The sequence below is a fragment of the Calliphora vicina genome, chromosome 3 (genome assembly GCF_958450345.1).
Source record: "Calliphora vicina chromosome 3, idCalVici1.1, whole genome shotgun sequence".
Taxonomy (NCBI): domain Eukaryota; kingdom Metazoa; phylum Arthropoda; class Insecta; order Diptera; family Calliphoridae; genus Calliphora; species Calliphora vicina.
This window is the reverse complement of record NC_088782.1, coordinates 479,968-502,378: the sequence shown is the minus strand read 5'-3', so window position 1 is coordinate 502,378 and position 22,411 is coordinate 479,968. Positions and strand designations below refer to the sequence as shown.

At 33.9% G+C, this 22,411-nt stretch overlaps 2 protein-coding genes across 2 annotated transcripts; both read right to left on the bottom strand.

Moving 5' to 3' along the window:
• Positions 1-60: 60 nt before the first annotated feature.
• On the bottom strand, positions 61-14,070 carry Dhc62B (Dynein heavy chain at 62B). The gene is given in 14 exon segments (XM_065505067.1): positions 61-544; positions 849-998; positions 1,773-2,518; positions 2,580-2,899; positions 2,961-7,443; positions 7,515-7,679; positions 7,907-8,134; positions 8,207-8,449; positions 8,508-8,822; positions 9,019-10,799; positions 10,852-11,264; positions 11,266-11,681; positions 11,751-11,931; positions 12,008-14,070. Coding segments are annotated over 14 exon segments (11,838 nt in total). The 3' UTR covers positions 61-210.
• Positions 14,071-16,496: 2,426 nt separating this feature from the next.
• On the bottom strand, positions 16,497-20,828 carry LOC135955032 (uncharacterized). Its single transcript, XM_065505307.1, has 7 exons — positions 20,175-20,828; positions 19,679-20,089; positions 18,720-18,963; positions 18,497-18,650; positions 18,241-18,419; positions 18,058-18,161; positions 16,497-17,437 (listed from the first exon to the last, which is right to left on the bottom strand). The coding sequence occupies exons 1-7, from the start codon at positions 20,349-20,351 to the stop codon at positions 16,511-16,513; spliced, it is 2,196 nt and encodes a 731-aa protein (XP_065361379.1). The 5' UTR covers positions 20,352-20,828; the 3' UTR covers positions 16,497-16,510.
• Between the last annotated feature and the right edge of the window lie 1,583 nt (positions 20,829-22,411).

Sequence of the window (22,411 nt, the reverse complement as noted above, 5' to 3'; positions counted from 1 at the left end):
TATGTTTATTTCTTCGTTCACTTAATGAAAAAAGACCTTCACATCTCAAAAAATACAGTCTCATGTTAAATGATATTTAGTTTAGTGTCCATTTGATTATTCCTTAAAAATATTGCATGTATTACAAAACCTTCCAACTCTCAAAATAAGGAAAGATTAGTCAACAAAAATATTAAATTTTGAATTGCGACTGGCGATTTTGCATTTTATTTAATCATTTGTCTGGCAAATCAAGGCCACGCTACGTTTAACCCAATGCGATGCCTTGACTTTAGTGTTCAATAATAAGGGTATAACATAATTTGTAGAGTGCCCAGTTGTCGAAAGGGTGCCCTTACGTTCGGCCGTCTTGTATAATGGACTTTTGTAGCGGTTACCTTCTTGTAATTCACTAATTGTCGTCGGTTTGAGATAAATGGCTGGCATTATGTATATCAAGACCTTGGGTAATTGTTCGTCCAAAATATTTTGTTCCCAATTCCAACGTGCTCCCTCCAAAAATAAACCGTTTATGTATACGCCATCTTCGGGAGCTTTGTCTTTGCTAAGAAGAAATTATCAATGATATTTATTAACATACATACATAACATAAATTTTCGAGGAGTGCGGGTCGGATTATGGTGACACTTGTAATAATAGTTTAACTCTGAAAATTTAAATCAAATCCGAAATGCGTTCACAAACAACATTATTCCAAAATTTTGTATTTAATATTAAATTTCGCATTGATCTTTCTAAAAAGTTTAAACAGAATTTACAAGTTATAATTTTCTGAATTTTTTTTTGTCCAACCCGATCTCCACAAAATACGGAAAATGTAACAAAAATTACATAGTAAAGAACTTACTAAGACTCATGAAGGACTTTATGATCAAATGTCAGAGTATCAATTGGTATTTTATATTTTCTTGCAAAGTTTTGCATGGCTCCCGTCAAGAAGGCTTGTGTGAAGAAAAAACCCGATATCCAAAACGTTGGCGGTTTGCTATGATGATGCCTTGGAAATTAATGATAAAACGTTTGTAATATTATTCAACATACATACATACATACATACATAACATACACTGTGGTGCAAAAATGAGGCAACTAATTTTGTTAAATTTTACTTTTTTTTAAAACTTTTTTTAATTTCATACACCATTAAGTGTGTACTCTTAGATAAAAGAGAACAAGACTTCAATTTACACTCCTTGTCTGAATATATGGATATGGACATCAAAGTACTTCCGAACTTTGACAGTTGATAGTTTGATAGTCAGTTTGTTTTGACAAATCATCATGGACGGATATAGCGTTTAATAAAACGTGCAAATGATAAAATCGTTTTATCAAAATGGGTGTTCTTTTTGGGTCACAAACAAAATTTTTGAATTTGTGACGATACCAATACACATGAGATACAAGAGCGTTCAATTCTTCCCGAAAAGGTCACTGTTTGGTGTGGATTTTGAAATAGCGGCTTTATCGGTCCATATTTCTTTGAGAATGATATTGGCCAGGCCATCACCGTCCCAAACGTCATCAAAGACCCTTTATTATTATTATTATTAATTTCAAATTTAAAACAAATGCAATCTATATACATACATATGTATATACAAAAAACTAAAGTTTCTTTCTAAGCGACTTAAAGATTCATTAAATTATTTGTCATAGTTTTTATAACAAATTTCGAAACGAAATAATTTTGAATTTTATAAAAAGCTCAGTGCATTATCAGTTTTTTTTCTGTATTATAATAATTAGTATTCTATTTATATCTACTTACCAATGATGCAACCAGTTGATTCTCTTAAATAAATCCTGAATATAAGAAGCTAAAGGCTTTAAGCTAGGATACGACTTTTTCATCCATTTCGCTGGTATTCGATTTAATTTTATAGCCGTTATAATACCTTCCAATTCGGGTGTCATTACAATAATACCATGAATGGCATTCTCAACGTCTCGGCACGAAGCTCGTATTTCGAGCTGTAAGTTGAGGAAACGTTCCATTTCCTGAGTAATCACCGTATTCATAGATTCGCTATAGTCTACGGGATACTTCTTTTTGGCTGCTTCAATGTCCATGTTTTCCGGCATCTCGGCAACAATCTGTTTAACGGTATCCAACAACAATTGATCGGCACTTTGGCCCATACCGCCGCCGGAAGTAACTTCACTTCCCAATATTAAGATCATTGAATCCAATAAAGTTTTGGTAGTTTGTAAATCTCGTGTTATACCCGAATTCGCATGAAGGCCGTACACATCGGGTGCCGCCAAACTGGGATAGTTTTCATCAACATAACGTAAAATCTCACGATGTTCGGATTTACGAGGCACTATAAATCTATCTTCTATAGCAAATTTATAACGATTGTTGGACACTACCTCGGAATTAACATAATCGGCCAGAATTGTAACAATAGCACGACGATCCCAGGTGTCGGTAACGCGACCACCATAATTACACTCTGCTGTTAAGTAGGATATGGCATCATATGGTACATGTTCGTATTGATTTAGTAACATCTATTTCAGAGTGAGAGACAATAATGAATTTAGTTTAATGATTAAATGTAGGAAAACTTACACTCAATTGCAAGACGGATATTTGCAAATCGGATTCATTAAATCCGTAGGCAATATTCCAACCCAAAGGTCCGTATTTGCGTCGTTCTTGGACCACTGCATGAAAGAAACATATTCCGAAGAGTAGCCGAGTAAAAGCACGATCCTGTTTCGCAACACCCGTGTAAAAGGATTGATCGTTTATTGGTTCGGAATTATACGAACGCATAATATTTTCTTTTAAGCCGGTGGGTGGCTCATTAGTCATCTTGACACCATTTTGTAGTAAGGCAACGGGAAATTGTGGTGTGGGATAGCTAGTTAGCCATAAACGAAAGCCAGCTGGGAAGCAACAGTATTTACTATTATAATGAATATTATTTTTGTTTGTGCATTTTCTTACGTGATGTATTAAATGTATCCATATTTTCCCATATAAATTCCAGTTTAGACATCCACGATGCTGCCAAATGGCAATTTTGTAAACACACCCAATAGCCAAATTCCTGAGCAACTTTTATGAGATTCTGAGCTATTGGTCCCTGTCCTTGACCCAATGAAATACTTTGGAAAGTCTCGTCGTAGCCAGTCTTCTCAGCAAATGATAAAAGGGATCCTAAAGGATCTGCTCCCGGAGAAAGTATGAAAATTAAGGGAGTTAAAGCCGTCGACTCCATAAATGATTTGCTTATATCAAAGTCGGGAGGAGTAACAAATTGTGGACCCATTTCAGCCGCTATAAATTGACGTATGGCCAGAAATACTTTATCGGGACGTAATGACTTTAAAATAATCATTTTCTCAAATCGTGTAGTCTTATTGTGCCAAGGTTCTGGAAGAGGCTGTAATTCGGGTTCTGAATGATCATAGATTTTCTTCCAGGCACCAAGATTAGATTGAAAGAATTTCACAATGCCCTGCAATTCCGGCAATTCTTCTAAACGTAAAATATTAGCCCAAATCGTATCTGTTATCCAGGAAGGGTCTGGATTGTTAGGACCATGACCAGATTCCTTGGCTGCCGTTAACAAATGCACCATGTGACGTATCTCTATTTGATTATTGCCCAACAAGATGCGACAACATAATATAAAGGAGAATAGCAATTTATCTTTATCAAATATTGATTTGCAAACGTTGTTGTAAAGATTCTTTGTCACTGCATCGACTAGAAACTTTATACGTCTGGGCAATTCTTTGGATTTATTGGCAGTCTCTATGGAATACATGTACAAGTTTATGTACCAGTTTAGTGAAAATTGGTACATGGGATCTATGTTGGGTAAATCAGTTATAGAATAGTAGAGTATAGAGGAATGTATGGCCACCGGCTTGTAATTTAGTCTAAAGGCTTCTATTTTAGCGGATGTTTCTTTGGAGGCTTCCTGTTTCGCCACTATGTCTATTGACAAAGTTTTTGACTCGGCCAAAATTTGAATGGCTTCTTCATTTTCCAAAATATCACCTTCGGAGCAGGTTAATGTTTTCAATATCATATTTTCGGCATCTACTAGGGCTGCCTTATTTTTGGCCGCTTCATCCGTTAAATTCATACGAAGTTCTTGTAAATCAGGTCTCTCCTTGGCCACTACTATACTAAGCAGCTGATCCTCTAGAGCACTTTGAGTTAGAGCAAAATTTATAATCGTCACCTTGTTGAATGTTTCTGGTAGAAAGTGGGGATTTCTTAAGTTACATGTCATGTACAAGCGAAAGTTTTTATGTAGCTGCACAATGTTATCGCCCAGGCTTATAAACTGGTGACCTCCCTGCGTAAATGTATTATGCAGCAGTATGGGATCCAAAGGTACCTCTAGTTCCTCCAGGACGTTCTCTATTATAACTGGATAACCATATTCCATGGATTCGGCTATGATTTTCATGTAATTAGCTTGATTAAATTTAACCGCGCTTAGACGATTCTTACGTTCGGTATTTTTAATCCAGTTGTTGGCCTGACCCTGAGGATCTATGAACAGACTATAGCGACTTGAGTTGGCTGATATAATAGCATTTTCAGTGGAAAACACATCGTTGGGTAAACCATTGATATTCCAATTTTGTATGGTGATGTCCAAACCCAAGGCTGTCGTAATACTATAATTGTCAGATAGTGGTATTTTGTGTTTTACGCACTTCTGATACCAGTCCTCCACACACATGGAGCGATATTTGTAGTTGACGGCTGAAAGGTAGGCTATCACGCCACACGAGAGAAGAATATCTCCCGGCAAATGATCATAAAGACTTTGCAAATCTTCAGCTGCCTTTGTCCATCTGTATTTTTCTCCACCCAAACCATCTATCAATGATTTAGCCCGACTGAGTTTATTTTCACAAAGATCGGCCTCATCTTGCGTTCTTCTCATTTCCTGATTGGCCTTGTCTAAATCCTCATTAAGTTTGGCCACCTTAGCTTCCAAGGCAGCTGTCAATTCTCGCTTTTCATTTAAGAAAGTCATGGTATCGGCATACTCCTTTTCCGCTGCTATTAACTTGGCCTTTTTTGGAGCGACAATTTTCGCGACATTGTCATATAGATCCATGGCTATAATCCATTGACATAAACCTTTGGCCGCACTCGATGCTTTGGCTACAATTTTCGGATTAAAATCTTTGTGAGGTATGAAATCTTTGCGTATCTTTTTCATTATTTCGGGATTTATATTGTCTTTGTCGAAATCTTTGAGAGCCTGCAAGAAATTCAAATCTCCCAATATTCGTTTACTGGGACCCCAATAATCGTTAACCATTTTTCCAGTAGCTGGATCCGCTATACGGTCCGGTGGTATACCCTTGATGACACAAACAGCAGCCATTACTAGCTTAATTACCGAGGGAGGATTTTTCATAGACTTAACCAGAGTAATATCGGCCGGTTTGAGAGTGTTAAGAGCCTGCAAAGCTTCTTCCAGCACGGGAATTGCCTGGGCCAAATCTTTTTCACATTCACTTTTTAATTCTTGTGCCGCCTCCGCTTGTATACCCGCCACTATTTCATCTTTTTTCACTTGTTCGGCAGCTGCCTGTGCAGCCACAGTTTCTGTATTGATTTCCAGCAACATCTTGCGTGAATTTTCCGCCATAGACAAGAGCTTTGGTTGCAAATCATTCAATTCTTTTTGCATTATGGAAATAGCGGCAGCTGCAGAAGCCAAAGTATCTAAACCCCCTATATATCGCATCTTTGCGTCCATTACATCCTGTTGCTTGCGACCAATTACCTTTTGAAAAGATTGAATTAATTCCAAAAAGGAAGCATTTGTTAAATATATATAGCGGCCGGTCGCTAAACAGAATTCCGCACATACTGAAGCAGCAGTGGTGTGAAAATATTGGGTTGTTTCCACTATGGCTTGCTTTATTTCCTCGGAGGGAACATTAACATTTTCCAATGATATTTTTGCAACCATTTGCAAAGCCTCTTCGGGCCAACTTTGATACCAATCAATAGTGCAACAATTCACTAGAGAAGGATATAAACGTACCCGTGTTCTCAGAGCATCTCCTATGGGAGACAGGCACAAAACAATGTGCAGTTTCTTTTTACATCGGTTGACAAAAAATGAAAAGACTTGCAAGGGTGATATATCAATATTACGATTGCCTCCCTGAGCAGCTAAACGCACCATTTCCAAGACCTCCTGCTTCTCATCAATGGCATAGATGTTGGGTACTTCGCCCTGATTAAGTAAGCAGTCTATATCCTGTAAAAATAATTCCATTTTTATTTGATTCTCGGTCATTAAAAACACCGTGTGCTTGTCCAATCCACCGGCTTCTTTTAATACGTTTTTCAAATCGTCATGCCAATCATTAGCACCATAATTTTTTGTGATTTCTGGCTGAAAGAAGGAAGTTTGCACCATATTAGTGGCCAATTTTGTCAAAGACTGTCGTCCTGACCCGCCAAAGCCAATAAGAAGAGCACTGGCCCCTCCGATGGAAATAATGCGACATATACGATTCAAATGTTGCAAGGCGAAGGTAAATAGTGTTATATCCACTTTGGATCTTCTTGTGGAGTTGTAGTCATCCAGACTTATCATGGCCAATTTAAAAAGGGTAGACATGGTAGGAACCTCATCGTATCTCCTCTCATCGGCCACACTATCTTCATCGAAATACACACCGAAAAATACACGACTTGCATTATCCAAAGTGAATGACGCTTCACTAGCGCCGCCCGTTTCATTACAATACTGTTCAAACACAGTTTCTAATTTTTCTTTGAAATTTGCTTTAACACATTCATTCAATTTGTTAAACATCCACTTTCGATCGTCATCATCCACTAAGCGATCATAAAACACTCTCAAAGCTTCGTGATACCACAAACGTACAAACACCTTTTTATCATTGACAGACTCCTTGCGCATTAGAGAACAACCCGTTACTACGCGGGATATGTCTCTCAGATTAAATATATAATGACTCTTAGCTGGAGTGGCTCTCATTTCACTTTGTACCATTTTGTAGATCTGTTGTGTGGCCGAAACGATTTGATTGACCACCACAAAGACATCGTTGCCATGGCCCGTCTTCCGAAAACCATTTAGTAAAACATTAACAAATATACGATTCATGGTGTCATCACTAAATGTGTCTATTGCAAAAATATTGAAGTGATTCAAAAAACGAGGGTAAACATCTTGTCGACTTCCGCCTGGTAAACCGCAAGCACTGACAAATATCACATTGTGTATAAATATTTTGGAGCTGTCTTTAAGATCGTAAACGTGGCCATAATCGAAATATTGTCGTAGAAGTTCCAAAGGTGGCTGGGCACCATATTCCTCCTTAATGGGCATATTCATATCATCCACAAAGAGTACAGTATTTTTGCCTTTTGGTGCACCATAGATACCTCGTTTCCACTTTTGAAGCTGAAATGAGGGAAGATGTGTTGTAAAAATCTGGGTTACCAGTTCATTCGTAACTTGAGCTTGGCTGTTACCTTGGAAATTAACAATTCCTGAGTTTGATTAGCGGTAATCATAACTGTGAATGTCATAAATGCCGATTCATTGTTTTCGTTATTTAGTCGATTCATTAGATAATTCTGTATATAAACACTTTTACCGGTTCCTGTAGGACCAACCAGTAAAATTTTCTTTTTATGCTACAAGATAGAAAGATGAAGAATTTATAAAAAGTAAATTGCTTTGGATTCATTGATGCACTTAAACAAGGAATCGGTTTTAGCAACATTTAATTGTTGCTTGGAGCTCAATGTAACTAAATAATGTAGGATACATTAAATCCATTCCTTAAAACATCTCTCCCGATAATGTTCAGGTATTTTTTATGTCGATAATTGTAAAACCATTTTAAGAGATGAACACTTACATCAATATGCATTTTCAGTAAGTGCATGTAACGAGCCGTATCCACGGTGGGAACCTGAACTCCTAATGATGTTTCCTCTACCTCCATACGTTTAGCAATATCAGGCCATGAACGCCAAGCTCCACGTTGTTTAAAAATGTATATATAGTCCACTAAAAGTCCCTCAACTGGTATGGCAATTTCTAATTTTCCTATAATTGAGGGAATATTTTCCTCATCAGCCCAATGCTGATTGATAGTAGACATATTTTAGAATTTAATAGTATATTGAAATATTTAATTATTTTTTCCAAATTATACCTTTCTTAAGAATGCATCAAACTTTTCCCTGGACCTTGTATCTAATATACCAGCCACGCCCCAAATCAACGAAAATATTATGGCTGCCTGGAAATACATTGGCAAATATTTCTGATAGTCTTCGGGATTTTCCTCGACTGCCTCATTAATACACATTTCAAATAAATCGAAGGTGGTTGTAAGACAATTGTATTCTCCTGGCTTTAAGTATTGAATGCAATTTTTGCGAACAAATTCTTGACACTAAAAGATGTTCAGAAAATTAAAATGTTTGGTTATTAGCAAATTAGAGTAATCTTACTGGTTCCAATAGCCAACTAAATAAGGCTTTAACATATGGTATTGTCTCCTCATCAGCCCATCTATTATCGGAATTCTTAAGCCAAGTGTTTGCAAAAGCTTGCCAACCTAGTGTGCTGGGTTCCATATAGATCATGCCACAGCGTGATACAGTGGCCGGTGAAGCCTGTGCCAAATCCATGACTTCGAAAATCATGGACATTTCTTTGGTCATGGTTATTACCTCGCCCGATGTTAAGCACAGTTTCTTATTGTCATCTAGTACAGTATTCATATTTTCAATCCAAACCGCATCTACAGGTCCATCAAATATGACCTGTGTATAATTAAAACAATTCTAGTATGAAAAAAATAAAACATAATCAGCCCAATTATGAATAAAAATGCCGCGGGAGTTTTTTTCCCTTTTCTCATTTTTCCTATTCAAATTCAATGGGATAAAACTCCCGGGGAACAAACTCCCGCGGAATTTTCTTAGCATAATTGAGTTGAATATGCTAAAGTAAAATTACCCATTTTCTATCTGGTGTTGGAGTCATGGCAAAATCTCTAAATATACGAGCAACTAAACCATCAGTCCACTCATATGAAACTGGATCAAATGAACCATACAATTGATTCATTGTTATTGATTTTGGATTCATAATGCCCATTTGTACATGTTGGAAATATGGACTCTTTCCGGGAGCCTTAATTTTTAAAGCCGACAAAATCTTTGCCAATATTTCCAATGTTTTAGATTTACCCGCTAAAGGTTCTCCCACCAACATAAAGCCATGTCGCACTATTATCATTTCATATGTCTGTATTACCTTCGTGAGGAAACTCTCAGTTGGCTCCAAGACCATTTCTTTGCAAAACTTCTTAAACTCCGCTTCGATAAGTGAATAATCAATGGTGGGTAGGGTAATGCCTGGGAAAATATCTGATATTATACCCTCAAAGAGGGGAATATCAAAAGACATGAATTTTGGTAAATTAACATCAATGAGAGATCGTAGCAGCAAAATATCTTCCAGTTCATTCGGAAATTGTTTTTTAATATTGCCACAGGCGGAGAGTACAGTCTTCACTGCTCTCATGCCGTAATCATAATGATTTTGCATTGACAATTGTTCGGAACATAAACGATAAGTGGTAACAATTTTAACCGCCAATTTACGGGCATCCACAAAACCATAGGAGTAAAGAGATATTTCGCCAATCATTGCGTAATCTGGCACCATCATTGCCACGGATCGGAATAATACCTTTAAATTGTCCGGTAACTCGGAACGTCCAGCATAGCCTGGATTCATAGTTATACATACGTAACATGAAGGGTTTAAAGTTAATTCGGTATTTTCAAATACGAATTTAACAGCATTGGCACGTACGGCTTGGACAATTAACAATATTTGTTGGGCCACCACAGAAAGTACTTCTAATTCGATACGATTAAATTCATCAAAACAGGCCCAAGCTCCACTGGAAGCTAAACCTTTAAAGAATTTACCCATTGCTTTGTAATCCAGGCCGTCGGAACAATTGAATACTTTACACTGAACTGCCAAAGCTTTCGCTAGATCTTTGGTGGTTTCAGTTTTACCCGTACCTGCTGGTCCCTCGGGAGCTCCATTTAAATGTAATTGATAAGCTCCTACTAAGGTGCGATAACAACGATCTGTTAAGGGTGTTATAACCAAACGATCCGAATTGCCCAAATATTCATTGGCAAATGGGACAGTCGCATTGATGATTCTTACCCAACTGTCACCTTCTTCCCAGTAGTAGCGCAACTGGGACATCCATTGAAAATCATACTCACTGTTTATTTTCAAACGTATGAGTTCTTCGATCACATCTTTGGCATGAACATCAATGACAATTAGAGACTTGATAGTGATGCGATTTAAATTACTTATTTCGGTAGATCTAACTAAACTCACAATCTGATGCAAATCGGAGGTTAATTCTGAAAAGAAATTGTTCATTGCCTGAGAATCTGTTACCGACTTCCTTAGGTTAATATGGACATTCGCTGCCCAATAGATTTGTGATACACACAATGCCACCATTTGTGGCCAATATAGCACCCATTCAGATCTCTCTACTTTGGGATAGTGGTCAAATGACATTCCCATTTGTTCACGCACAGCCTTTAACATTTCAGATTCCACACCCAGGAGCCATTTCTCGACACTGCCACCCGCTGCAGCGGTAGACACTTGTTCCACGAATGGAACAATTTCCATATCACCACTTATCATAGATAAAACATTTTTCTTTTCATCAAATTCCAAGCTATTAATGCCTTCAAATAGATAAAACATTTTTCTTTTCATCAAATTCCAAGCTATTAATGCCTTCAAAACATTTACTTAAATGGGGTAGAACTCTTAAGGGATCTTTGGTTTCCGATAAAATCTCCAACATTTCATCATTAGATAAGAAAAAGAAACGAGGAAAATACAATCTTTTCTTTTCCAAATAGTTGTTAACGCCATTTGTGATATCATCCAAAAGTTCCACTGCTTTGACCAGGGACTCGAGTAATCCGGATGCGGGTGCAGTTTCCATAACTAAGGGTTGTCTCAGTATCATGCCCATATTGCGGGTAAATGTTTGCTCCACAATCAAAAACAGCCTTCCTTCTTCAGGCATTTGAGCCACTATATCCTTTGAAGAGAATATGGGCAACAAATATAGGAAATTAGCTTGTACTTTGCCCCACTGGTCTAATGTTTCATTTACTCTTTTTATTTTGTCATACCATGTTCAATATATGGTCATCCAATAGAGCTTGTATATCATCCAGATTAGATAGAATCTGTACTCCTGTTTCCTTATAAGGTCCCGTTGGAAATATCTTATTATCCCACTCGTGTATCATGGACTGCAGGGCATTCCATAGCTGCAACTCTTTATTAGCACCTACACTTATTATCTCAAACTGATCCAATTTTGAATCCAATTTATAGTTTAAGATTTTCCTTAAAGTGGTTCCAGCATCCGGTGTTATATCAAATCCCGCTATTTCCGACATTTCCTTCCAATGACGCTTTCTTAGGGCGGGATTACACATGTTATTCACAATAAATACGCCCGTGGTAAAATCTTTAATCGACTGTATCATTTTGTTACAGAGTCTCAAGGGGACAGGATGATTCTCTGGATCGGGATCTTCAGTTTGGCCCTAAATATATGAAAAGTAGGTGTAGTAAATATTTAGATAGTATTCTTAAATGTATTACGGCGGGCATACCTTAAATTTACAGATGGGATTATCGATTAAATCTTGTTTTATTTTTTGCCTATAGTATTTTTGATTCTTTTGGAATTCTTTAAGATAATTATCGGTGGTGAGTTCGACAAATTTCGGTTCCAAATACTCAAACGGACCATCCAACCAAACACTATGATAACGCATCCAATTTATGCATAATCTGAGATAAAATTCAAGAAATAATATTATGTATATAAATGAATGAAGCCTTTTCCTATGTAGAATTCTGTACTTACTTCATTAACGTTGCAAACGGATAAACGAATGTCTTCAAAACTTCCAGTGTTGGATATATGGTTTGTGGAATTTTAAACAGCTTTTCCTCCTTATTAATCCAGGCCACGTAGTCATCAAATATTTTCAATTGGTCTATAAAATTCTGCAGCATTATGTAGTATTCTTTAAACTTTTTCGGATCACTCATGTCATTAATAATGGTTATTTTTGGTATTAATTCTTCAATATCTTCATTTAGTTTCTTAACCACTTCCTGCAAGTGCTCCTCAAACAGACACTTGTAATTTTCCTGCTGAGAGGCATTATAATCACAAATTTCATTGATGTCATACAACCAACTAATGGTGGTGATGGTCAAATCAAAGTGATATGGAGACATCTCACACAACTCGACCAGATTTGTGCCAATTTTCAGGCAATATTGTATGCGATTTCTCAGTTCGAAGAGTTTCTCTTTCTTAACAAAAATCATATATTCGGCGGCGGCCAAAAGCTCTTCGGTGGTTTTAGGTATTTCCAAAGCTCTATCTTTGATGTATTTAAATTCATTACAAATATCTAATTCGGTTTTTATGTGCTGCTTGGTTATTTCGGATGTTATGCGGGCAATTAAACCATCAGCTATTTGGCGAAGGCGTCTGATGGCGGGCTCATTGTTTATAATGGCCAAAACGAAGAAATCCTGTCTCGGTTCGCTGCGCAACAAATTAATGTATTCAAAATAGGAGTCTATTTTAGTAAAATATTCCTCAAAAGCTCGCGGTTCGGACAAAAACTCATTCAAATCATCAATTACTGTTTGGCTGTAGAGACTGTAATATTTTTGTTGGTATTTTACCAAATACTGTTGTATCGGTTTGTAGGTTTTCACGATAACACCTCTTAATTGGTCGATGTATTCGTTGAGGTAATTAAGATTGAGATTTATGCGTAAATACTCGGCCGCCTGGCTAACTGTTGAAGCATCTATTTGCGGTTGTATGGGTTCCATTCGATTACCCACGTCGGCAATCTCCCTAGCTATAGTCTCATAGACTTCCAGTATTTCCTCAATGCTGGGACTTATATCAATGCTGTCGTCTTCATCGTAACACACTAAATTCAAGCGTAGCATTGGCATTTTTCGTTCATTGGCACAAACTTTCAGCAGTTCCAATAGAGTCCTCTGTTTTAAATTATTCAGCTGCCTGTTGATGAGTCCTTCAATACACAGAAATGTCGGTGGCCATAATTTGGGACTTAAAACCCGCTTTTTATACATGCGTCTTATGCTGCATATAAACTTTGGATACCAAGTCCATCTCAAATATGTATTGTTATTGTCCAACGAAGTGCGACAATATTTCAGCAGTGTCTTGTGAGAAATACATTCTCTGTGACCCAAACCCATTTGTACGGAGGCAGCCTGAGTCATTTTCAATTGCAACGGATCAAATGCAATTAACAATTCGGGAAATTCTAGTTCGCTAGAATTTAACACACATCTTACGGGCACGTGCAAGATTAGTAAACGCTGTTTTATTCTCTTGCGGTTTTGAACAAATTTCGCATAATTTTCGGTTTTTCCCGGTAGCGAAAATCTAAAGTCGGCCTTTGGTAAATCAAATTCGGCCGGATCTTCGCCAGGCAATTCGGGTTTAACTAAAATACTTTTCATGCTATAAATTTTCATTAAACGGTCAAACTCATCGTGAACATCTTTCATATACGACTTGACTAGTTCTGGCAGTTTTTGTTTCAAATGTTTGGGTGCATAGCTTAGTATTTGTTTTTCGGTTTTCGTTAACATTTTTGGAACCACAATTTTGCGCACACATCTCCGCAAGTTGTCCACATAATGAGATTCGGGCAAATAGCGTATGTCGGCTTCGGACGGTAGAAGTTTACGTGATAATTTCATTTTTACCTCGGCTGCCCGATATTTTAAAAACATATGATGTCGTCTTTCATATACATCGGCTAAACGAAATTTTAGCAACGGGTTCTTCATATATTCCTCATTGTCGTATCTATCCAGATTTGAGGGCGGATGATACATTCGATCCAATTTGCGACTGTACATGATAAGGTTTTTCACAACCTCTTCTTGTAAGCGTATGTATATTTTAAATATTTTTTTTTTATAATAAAATAATATAATATGAATTTTGTTTGATTGATTCGATTCGTTTGTTTGTTTTGTTTTAAATTTCTAACAGCTAGGTTGCTTAACAACGGCAACACATAATACAAACGGCTATTTAAATTGTTTAAAAACAGTGTTGTATTTCGTGGATCTGAACAAAATTGAATCATTAATTAATTACAAAATAGCTTATTAAGTTTTCTCCTCATTTATATTGTTATAGAGATATAAAAAAAACAAATAATCTGATTTTAGACCTGTATTTGGCGTTCTTTAATTAATTCATTTTCCAAATAATTATCTCATTCTTTACAATGTCAAACATAATACATCATAATTCATAACCAGCCCTTCGGTGCATTATTTGTAAAGAAATTAATAGTGAAACATACTACCAGTACAATCACTTGATTGCGCCAGTTTGCTGGTACATATCGCCTATTTGCCGCATAATTTCTTATTTCAAAACACATTCAAGTTATTTTATTCTATTAATTTAAATTCAAAATAGTTTTAGATTTTTATTTTATGTTTCAGTATTTTATCTACATCAGTTTTATTTATTACAATGATTTATTTTAACATTAAAAATACTTGTTTGTAAAAGTTAATTTTTATTAAAGTTTAAATAGAAATTAACAATATTAATTATGTATAATGAATTTATTTAGATTTAATTATACTATTTATTTGTTATTTTCTAGTATTGTTATGCATATAAATAACGTATGATTGAGTTATTTCATTATTATGAAACATTTTTTGTAGTTTTGTAGTGGTTTTCGGTTAACAGGAACAATATTAAAAGTATTTAATAACAATAAGTTTACTGTTTCTTTAAAGTTTTAATTATTTGTTTTTTTTTTAATTTCATTTTTGGCAATATGTTTATATGTGTATGGGACATTGCTAATAATTGTTAGTTAATTTTACATTGGTTTAACTTCAAAATAGGTGCTCGAAAAACAATTTGAGTTGAAAATATTTAATTTAAAAACATAATGTTAACTTTTATTCATTTTATACTTTTTTTTAGGAAATTTAACATGTTTTCCTATAAATTAAATTTAAATTGTAATTACCTTGATTTAAATACATGTATGCAAACATACATACTTACATACATACATACATACATACATACATACATACATACATACATACATACATACATACATACATACATACATACATACATACATACATACATACATACATACATACATACATACATACATACATACATACATACATACATACATACATACATACATACATACATACATACATACATACATACATACATACATACATACATACATACATACATACATACATACATACATACATACATACATACATACATACATACATACATACATACATACATACATACATACATACATACATACATACATACATACATACATACATACATACATACATACATACATACATACATACATACATACATACATACATACATACATACATACATACATACATACATACATACATACATACATACATACATACATACATACATACATACATACATACATACATACATACATACATATATAAATGTAAATAGATATTTAGGTATTTTTAATACATATTAATTATACATACATATATGTATTTACAAATTATCCATTGCCCCCTAATTTAGTTCTATAATGCAAAAAAGTTGTATGTATTATGTATATTAAATACACTATATATTCCAGAAATACTAAACCACTATACATTAATTATACTATATATTCAGATTGTTTGGTTTGGTTTCAGCTTTTAATGTGTTCAATTTTTCCGGGCAAACAATTTCTCGGATATTCTAGATTTTCTTGAAAAAGAAAATTAGTTCATGAAAACAAAATAATTAAGAAGAGCAAATCAAATTTAAAGTATATAAAAAAATGTCCATCCAGAATGAAGGAAAACATTTTGATTAAAAAAAAATTGAACTGAGCTACATGGAAAAACAAAATTTCTAAAAGATGAGCAATTTATTTATTGCCAATAAAATATAAAAAAGCTTAAAGATTTTATCATCTAAAATATTGAGTTTTAATTTTAAATTTTAGATGATTATTTCGCGATTGAGAGTCTGAATTAATTCCAGGACATCTTAAATTTGAAGGTAGATTTGTTTGTTTCTAATGAGAATCTAATAAAGTTTTCTTTAACTATAGACAGTACTCTTATCTAGACTTTTTAGTTTTTAAGAAAAAAAATCTGTTTTCTATTTTTTTCGTTTTACTTCTATCTTATTTCTAACTTCTTTCTATCTACCCTAAGGCTTTTGTTTTACTACTTGTTTTTTTTTTTGTTCTTTTTATCAGATTTTAAAAAGCAACTACTACTACTCACAAAGTTACTTTTCAAAATTCAACACATAGTCTTTCAGTAGACCGGGTAATTTGAGTTTATTTATATTTTGTGCTAATTTCCTATTTAAAGATTCATAGATGGCAAGACGGGATAATTGTTTTAGACTGCGAGGTTTACGATACAATGATGAAATGACAGCTATTAATTGTTCGGTCTTTTTGCTGGGCACTTGGGCCACATAGAAATTGTGCAACGATTTGAGGCAATTGTAAAGTGCGTCGTGTTGCATGGTGGCATAAAATAAATGTATAATACGAGTGAAATTCAAATCGGGATCATTGAGTATAAATTCTTTTTTTGTGATCAACACAATGTAGTAAAATAATAAATAGCGAGAATTTGTACGAAATGAATTGCGAAATGTTGTATCACTCAAAGATTGACGTGTGACTCCAACCGATTCTACGACACCAACCCCTCCTCCTCCCCCTACTCCGCCGACACCTCCTACACCAACGGACCCGCTGCCACCACCATTTGCAGTGTCGCCCGAAGACCCCGTCAAGCCCAACGCATCACCAAATCGGGCAATTTCATTAGAATATATGGCACCGCCAGTGGTCTTACTACTTAATACTATATTCGGATCTGCGCCGTATTGTATGAGCGTTAGAGTGAGTTCGTGTATGCGCAGCATATCATTGCAATCTCGTACATTGCGTACCATGTCCATGACAGCCTGAAGAATGTTTTGATATGTTTGATTGCAGTCCAGACCATGTTGCAGTAGCAGGAGTAAAATATTTTTAATAAAATCGAAATTTGTGCGTCTTAAGGTGTCACAGCTCAAGGTAAAATTTTCACTAACAGTAAATACTAAAACTTGCAATGGTGTCAAATTGTGATGATATGAACAATTTGGATTGGCACCGTGTTGTAATAAGATGCGAATGCAATTAACGAAACAAACCTGTAAAAAGAAAAGAAAGGAATATAGAAGAAACTATTAACACAAAATATTTTACATTATTGCAGTACATAGTTATTTATAACACACGCTGAGCCCCAGAAATTCACTAAAATTTTGTTTGAAAAAGCTCGCAGTTTTTCTTCTAATTATTTTTACTTTCATTTGAAAATCTAACAAATTTTCAAACATACATACTTAAATTTTAATGCATGATTTTTACTTTTATTTTTCTATAAAGTATCAATTATTTAGTTGATTTTTATTTATTATATTTCCTTTAGCTTTAGTTTGATCTAGAATTTCTTTAGCTGAAACTTTTCATACTCCATTTGATTTTTCGGAATTAGAATCTGAATTAGTATCAAGCTTATATTCGTCTAAAATTAAGTGGAACTGGAATGTAGACAATTGGCAACAATATGCATTAAAGGTTCAAAACCATTAGCAGTTTTTAACATTTTCAATTAAATTCCACGTCCCTGAGATAAAACTGTAAAAGTGGAAATATCTCGAAAAATAAACTAAACTAAAATGTATGCCATACATATGTATTTGTGTTCAGCATGCCAAAAGCCTTTGTAGAAAACGTTAAAATTTAAATAAAGAAAAGGATTACTTACCTTCATTGAATGAGTATAATGCTGTAAAGTATCTGTATTAATTAACGGTATCAATAAAACCATAATAGGTACTGAACCGTCACGACCCACAATGTTTGGATCACCTAAAAATTAATTTAAAAAAAAAAAAATTAATTGTTAAATAGTAGTAACAAACAAGTGGATTACATGAAATAAACTTACCATCTTCCTTAATTAACATACTTAAAAGTTCAAAACAAACTTCCATATCGCGGATGTGACGAAAAACACAAGCTAGAGCGCTATTGCCTGCCTGATTAATGGAATTTTTAGCACCATGTTGCAAAAGAAAACGTACCAAATGTAAAACATCCCATTTACTCCATTTATCATAACCATATCTGAAATAAACATAATTATTGAATGAAAACTATTATTTACACACCTTCGAAACTAAATAAATAGTAAGAAAACCCACCTGGCCTCCTCTAAGGCATAACGTACTATTAGAGAATGTAGCGGAGTGTTTCCCAAAACATCGGGTTCATTTATAAGCGCTTTGCAGCCACGTTCCAATAAAAGTCTTAGAATACTAAGAGTATCTTCAGCAGACTTTCGGGCAATAAATATGACTATTTTAAGTTAAAACAGAAAATAAATTTTTGTTTTTTGTGTAGACTATTAACTATAAATGTTCTTACCCATGTGCAATAGAGTAAATTGTTGTGTACATGTTCGCACAGTAGTTACAGCTCCATGGTGTATCAGCAGCTCTAAGAAACGTAGTTCATGTAAAATGGCGTGATGTATAGGATAGTATTCATCTTTAATGAGATTTATTTCGTCAGATCGAGTTACCACCAATTGTTGCACACAATTCCAGGCACCACGCTCACAAGCCATATGCAATAAATGAAATACAGGCTTTTTTGATCTAAAGGGTATCTGCAAAATATATGGATATTGTTTACATTATTTGGAATTAAACATTTCAATTCATAATAAACTGAAGCTCTACACAACACTCAAGTGTATGAGGATTCAAATTTATGCGGTTTTTAAATTTACGATTTTTTTGGAATTTTAACAGATTTTAAAATTTTAGATGTTTTTTTTTAAATTCTAGTGATGAAAATGGTATTTTACAATATGATTATATCATCTAGTGATGAAAGTGACATTGAACCAATTCCTAAACGATGCCGACAATTATTTAGTCATTCAGATTGATCATACATATTTACAGAAATTCCTTAAAAAATGTTTTAGCTTAATTTTTGGATCATTTTCAGTTTTTTCTGTGATTAATGAATTAATATTATATTTTTTTTGTTTATTTTTTTTCAAAGGGTTTTTGTTTTTAATGTTTAAGTAAATGAAATAAATATTGTTTTGTTGATTTTTTTAGCGATTTTGCTTTGGTTTTTTAATTAAAATTTGAATTTATGCGGTTTTTCAGAATTTTGGAACGAATCATTAGTTTTTATATGAAGCTAGAGTATCGTTTTATGCGAATTCAATTTATGCGATTTTTTTTGGAACGCATCTATCGCATAAAACGAGACCTGAGTGTATTCCAATTCCAAAAAGTACTTTTTCTTTCAAAATATTTTATATCCTTTACAAATGTTTTCACATACAGATAAAACGTGTAACTCACCCACGGATCATCCAATTTCTGAACCAATATATTAAGTACATTTATCTGGTCACCATCGATGGCATAACAAATGGCATTTTGTAGTTTGGAATTATCGAAACGGTCGCGATATTCGACATCTTCATAATGGCTGGTATTGTATTGAAAAAGTTCACAATTGGGACTATGGCAACCGGGGAAGCACATGCGAGCATCACACTCTATGCGAGCACCATATTTGAGCAACAATTCAACACATGACTCGTGGCCCTTAAGGCAGGCGATATGCAAGGGCAGCGAACATGGACTACGATTCAGGTCAGGACGATGACGTTGCAATAGCCATTTTGTTAATTCGATGTGATTAAGACCCACACTGCGTTGCAGAATATTAAAGCCACAATCATCGTGTATGACCAAAATATTTTCATTCTGCAAAATGTTAAGAAGAAAAATCAATATCACACACAACTATATAAAGAAAACAAAAGAAATCAAATAAAATATTACAACAAACCTTTGGAATTTCCAATAATAAACTTTCTAATGGTTGTATGGAGATTTTGGGATTAGCTCGCAGAATTTCAAATAAAGTCTTAATTTTTTCTTCGGTCGCCTTTGAAACCTTGTGGCCATCACGATGTGATAACAAGGCAGAGCCCGAACGAAATATTTGGCTAACAGAACCTCCCATTGCAACTGGATGTAATATTCTTTATTGGCTTGACTAACTAGGATTTAATGCAGTTTTTACAATATCTTGATTTCTTTTAATTAAGATAATAATTTTATTTCCCATAAATTAGGTCAAGTCCAACAAATAATTTTCCTTAAATTATGTGGGTCATTGATCAACATTCTAGTTTTTGGGTGGAAAAAAACTGCTTTATTTTTTTCATTCACTTGTAATTAAAATTGAAAACGTAATAAACTATTTTATTACTTTTGTTTGGAATTTTCATGGAAATTCTGTAATAATTGTTTTTATAAACATGTTTAAGCTGTTTTTGCACTATTTTCTTTTGAGTTCTTTCTAATGTTTTCCGTTTATTTTGTTTTCTTTCACGAATTTTAGTTTTTACAACTAAAAAATCAATACGCACTTTCAATAGCAACAACAAAATTGTTCTTGTTTGTTTCTTGTCAATTTCTCACGCATTCCTCCAGATCAGCTGTTGACATTTGTTTTGAAAACAAAGAAACGAAACATTCAAGAGAAGAAACCATAGTAGAAAAATAGAAGGTAGTTTCATTCTCTCTTTATTTTTTAAAATTCTACGTCTGACATGCTTAAGGATTTTGACGTTTTCGTTAAAATAGTAATACCATATTAATTAAAAATTTTCCCATATATTCTTTGAAGTTTGTGAAAAAATTAATACATAATTTTCATTAATTTGAAAAATATAAAAAATATTATTTTAAGATTTAACAAACATGAGTTGCATTTTCCCCAACTGCGAAAATACCAAATATTTTTGCAAAAATTCAAATGTAAATTTGTTTAAAGTCCCTACATTACCTAACAAACGACAACAGTGGCTGGATGTATGTAAAACTTGTGAAGAAGATTTGCCAAAAGAGCCAATGGTGTGCTCCGACCATTTCCTTAACGTTTAAATTAAATTTTTTTAAAATTTAATGAAAATTCTTTGCTTGGTAGCCCAAATTATATGTTAAATTTGGATAAAAAAATTGTTAAAAGGTTTTATCTTGGGAGAACATATTTTCGAATTCGGTTTTTAAACCGCCATTTAAAAGATACAAAATATGTTCATAGTAATAAAAAAATTAAAAAAAATTCTTACTTAATATACCTATAAAAATAGTCAATGTGTTTTAATTATAAGTAAGCGAAAGTTAGGAATTGAATCATTAACTTCCAACACAACATATTTAATACATTTTTATTTAAATACTAAATTATAAATTACACATTTTTTGTAAAAAAATTTCTCTAAAATAAAAATCATTTTTAGGAATGTGGCAACGCTTTTTATAATGCTCACAAAATAAGGAAACTTCAAAAAACCTTATTTGAAAAAAAAAATTGGATTGAAACTACCTTCTATATTTTTATCATGATATAAGGTGAAGGCGATTCTACAACAAGCAGTGTTGCCAGACAAACTTGACCTCATGTCCCCAATCTGAAAGTCGATGTTCCCAAAAAATCCCCATTTCATAATTGAAATCCGCATTAATTATATTGTTAATATAAAATTTCACTATGTTAAGTTCAACAAATTAGGTATTTAAATTTTTTTTATTAAACACTTGCAACATTCCATACCTGACATAACTACGTACGACAAGCAATTTACATCTGTTTACCTCATTGTCAATTTTTCAAAAAGTTAATTCATCGATTTTGAAAAAAGTTGTTTATTTACTTACTTTGAAGCCTGCCAAAATATTCTTGATGTTTATTCGTTTGTTTGCATGAATTACACTCTGCTACAAATTAACACTGTTTGTCATATCCAGGCAGAGAAGACCACCGAATCCAGTGACGACATACAACTCCAAATGGAAACTTATAGTTTTTATATTTATTTTATATTTAAGTACATATTTATAAGTATTGTATTAAAAAAATGTAAAAAAATAAAGAAATTGTTATTTATATTATTAATTACCAAAAAATAGAAAGGAAAAATTGTCAGGTGTCAAATCGTACACGAACGGTATCAAGTTGACAACTTATGGTGTCAAATTGACAACGGTCTGGTGTCAAATCGTACACGAACGTTG

What these genes read in the sequence shown, in the direction of transcription:
- LOC135955032 (XM_065505307.1), bottom strand. Translation starts at nt 20,351, where the DNA reads ATGGGAGGTTCTGTTAGCCAAATATTTCGTTCGGGCTCTGCCTTGTTA. An exon ending in AGAAATTGGATGATCCGTGG is followed by an intron (nt 18,964 to 19,678) that starts GTGAGTTACACG and finishes TATATTTTGCAG; the next exon opens with ATACCCTTTAGATCAAAAAA. An exon ending in TATGTTAATTAAGGAAGATG is followed by an intron (nt 18,162 to 18,240) that starts GTAAGTTTATTT and finishes ATTAATTTTTAG; the next exon opens with GTGATCCAAACATTGTGGGT.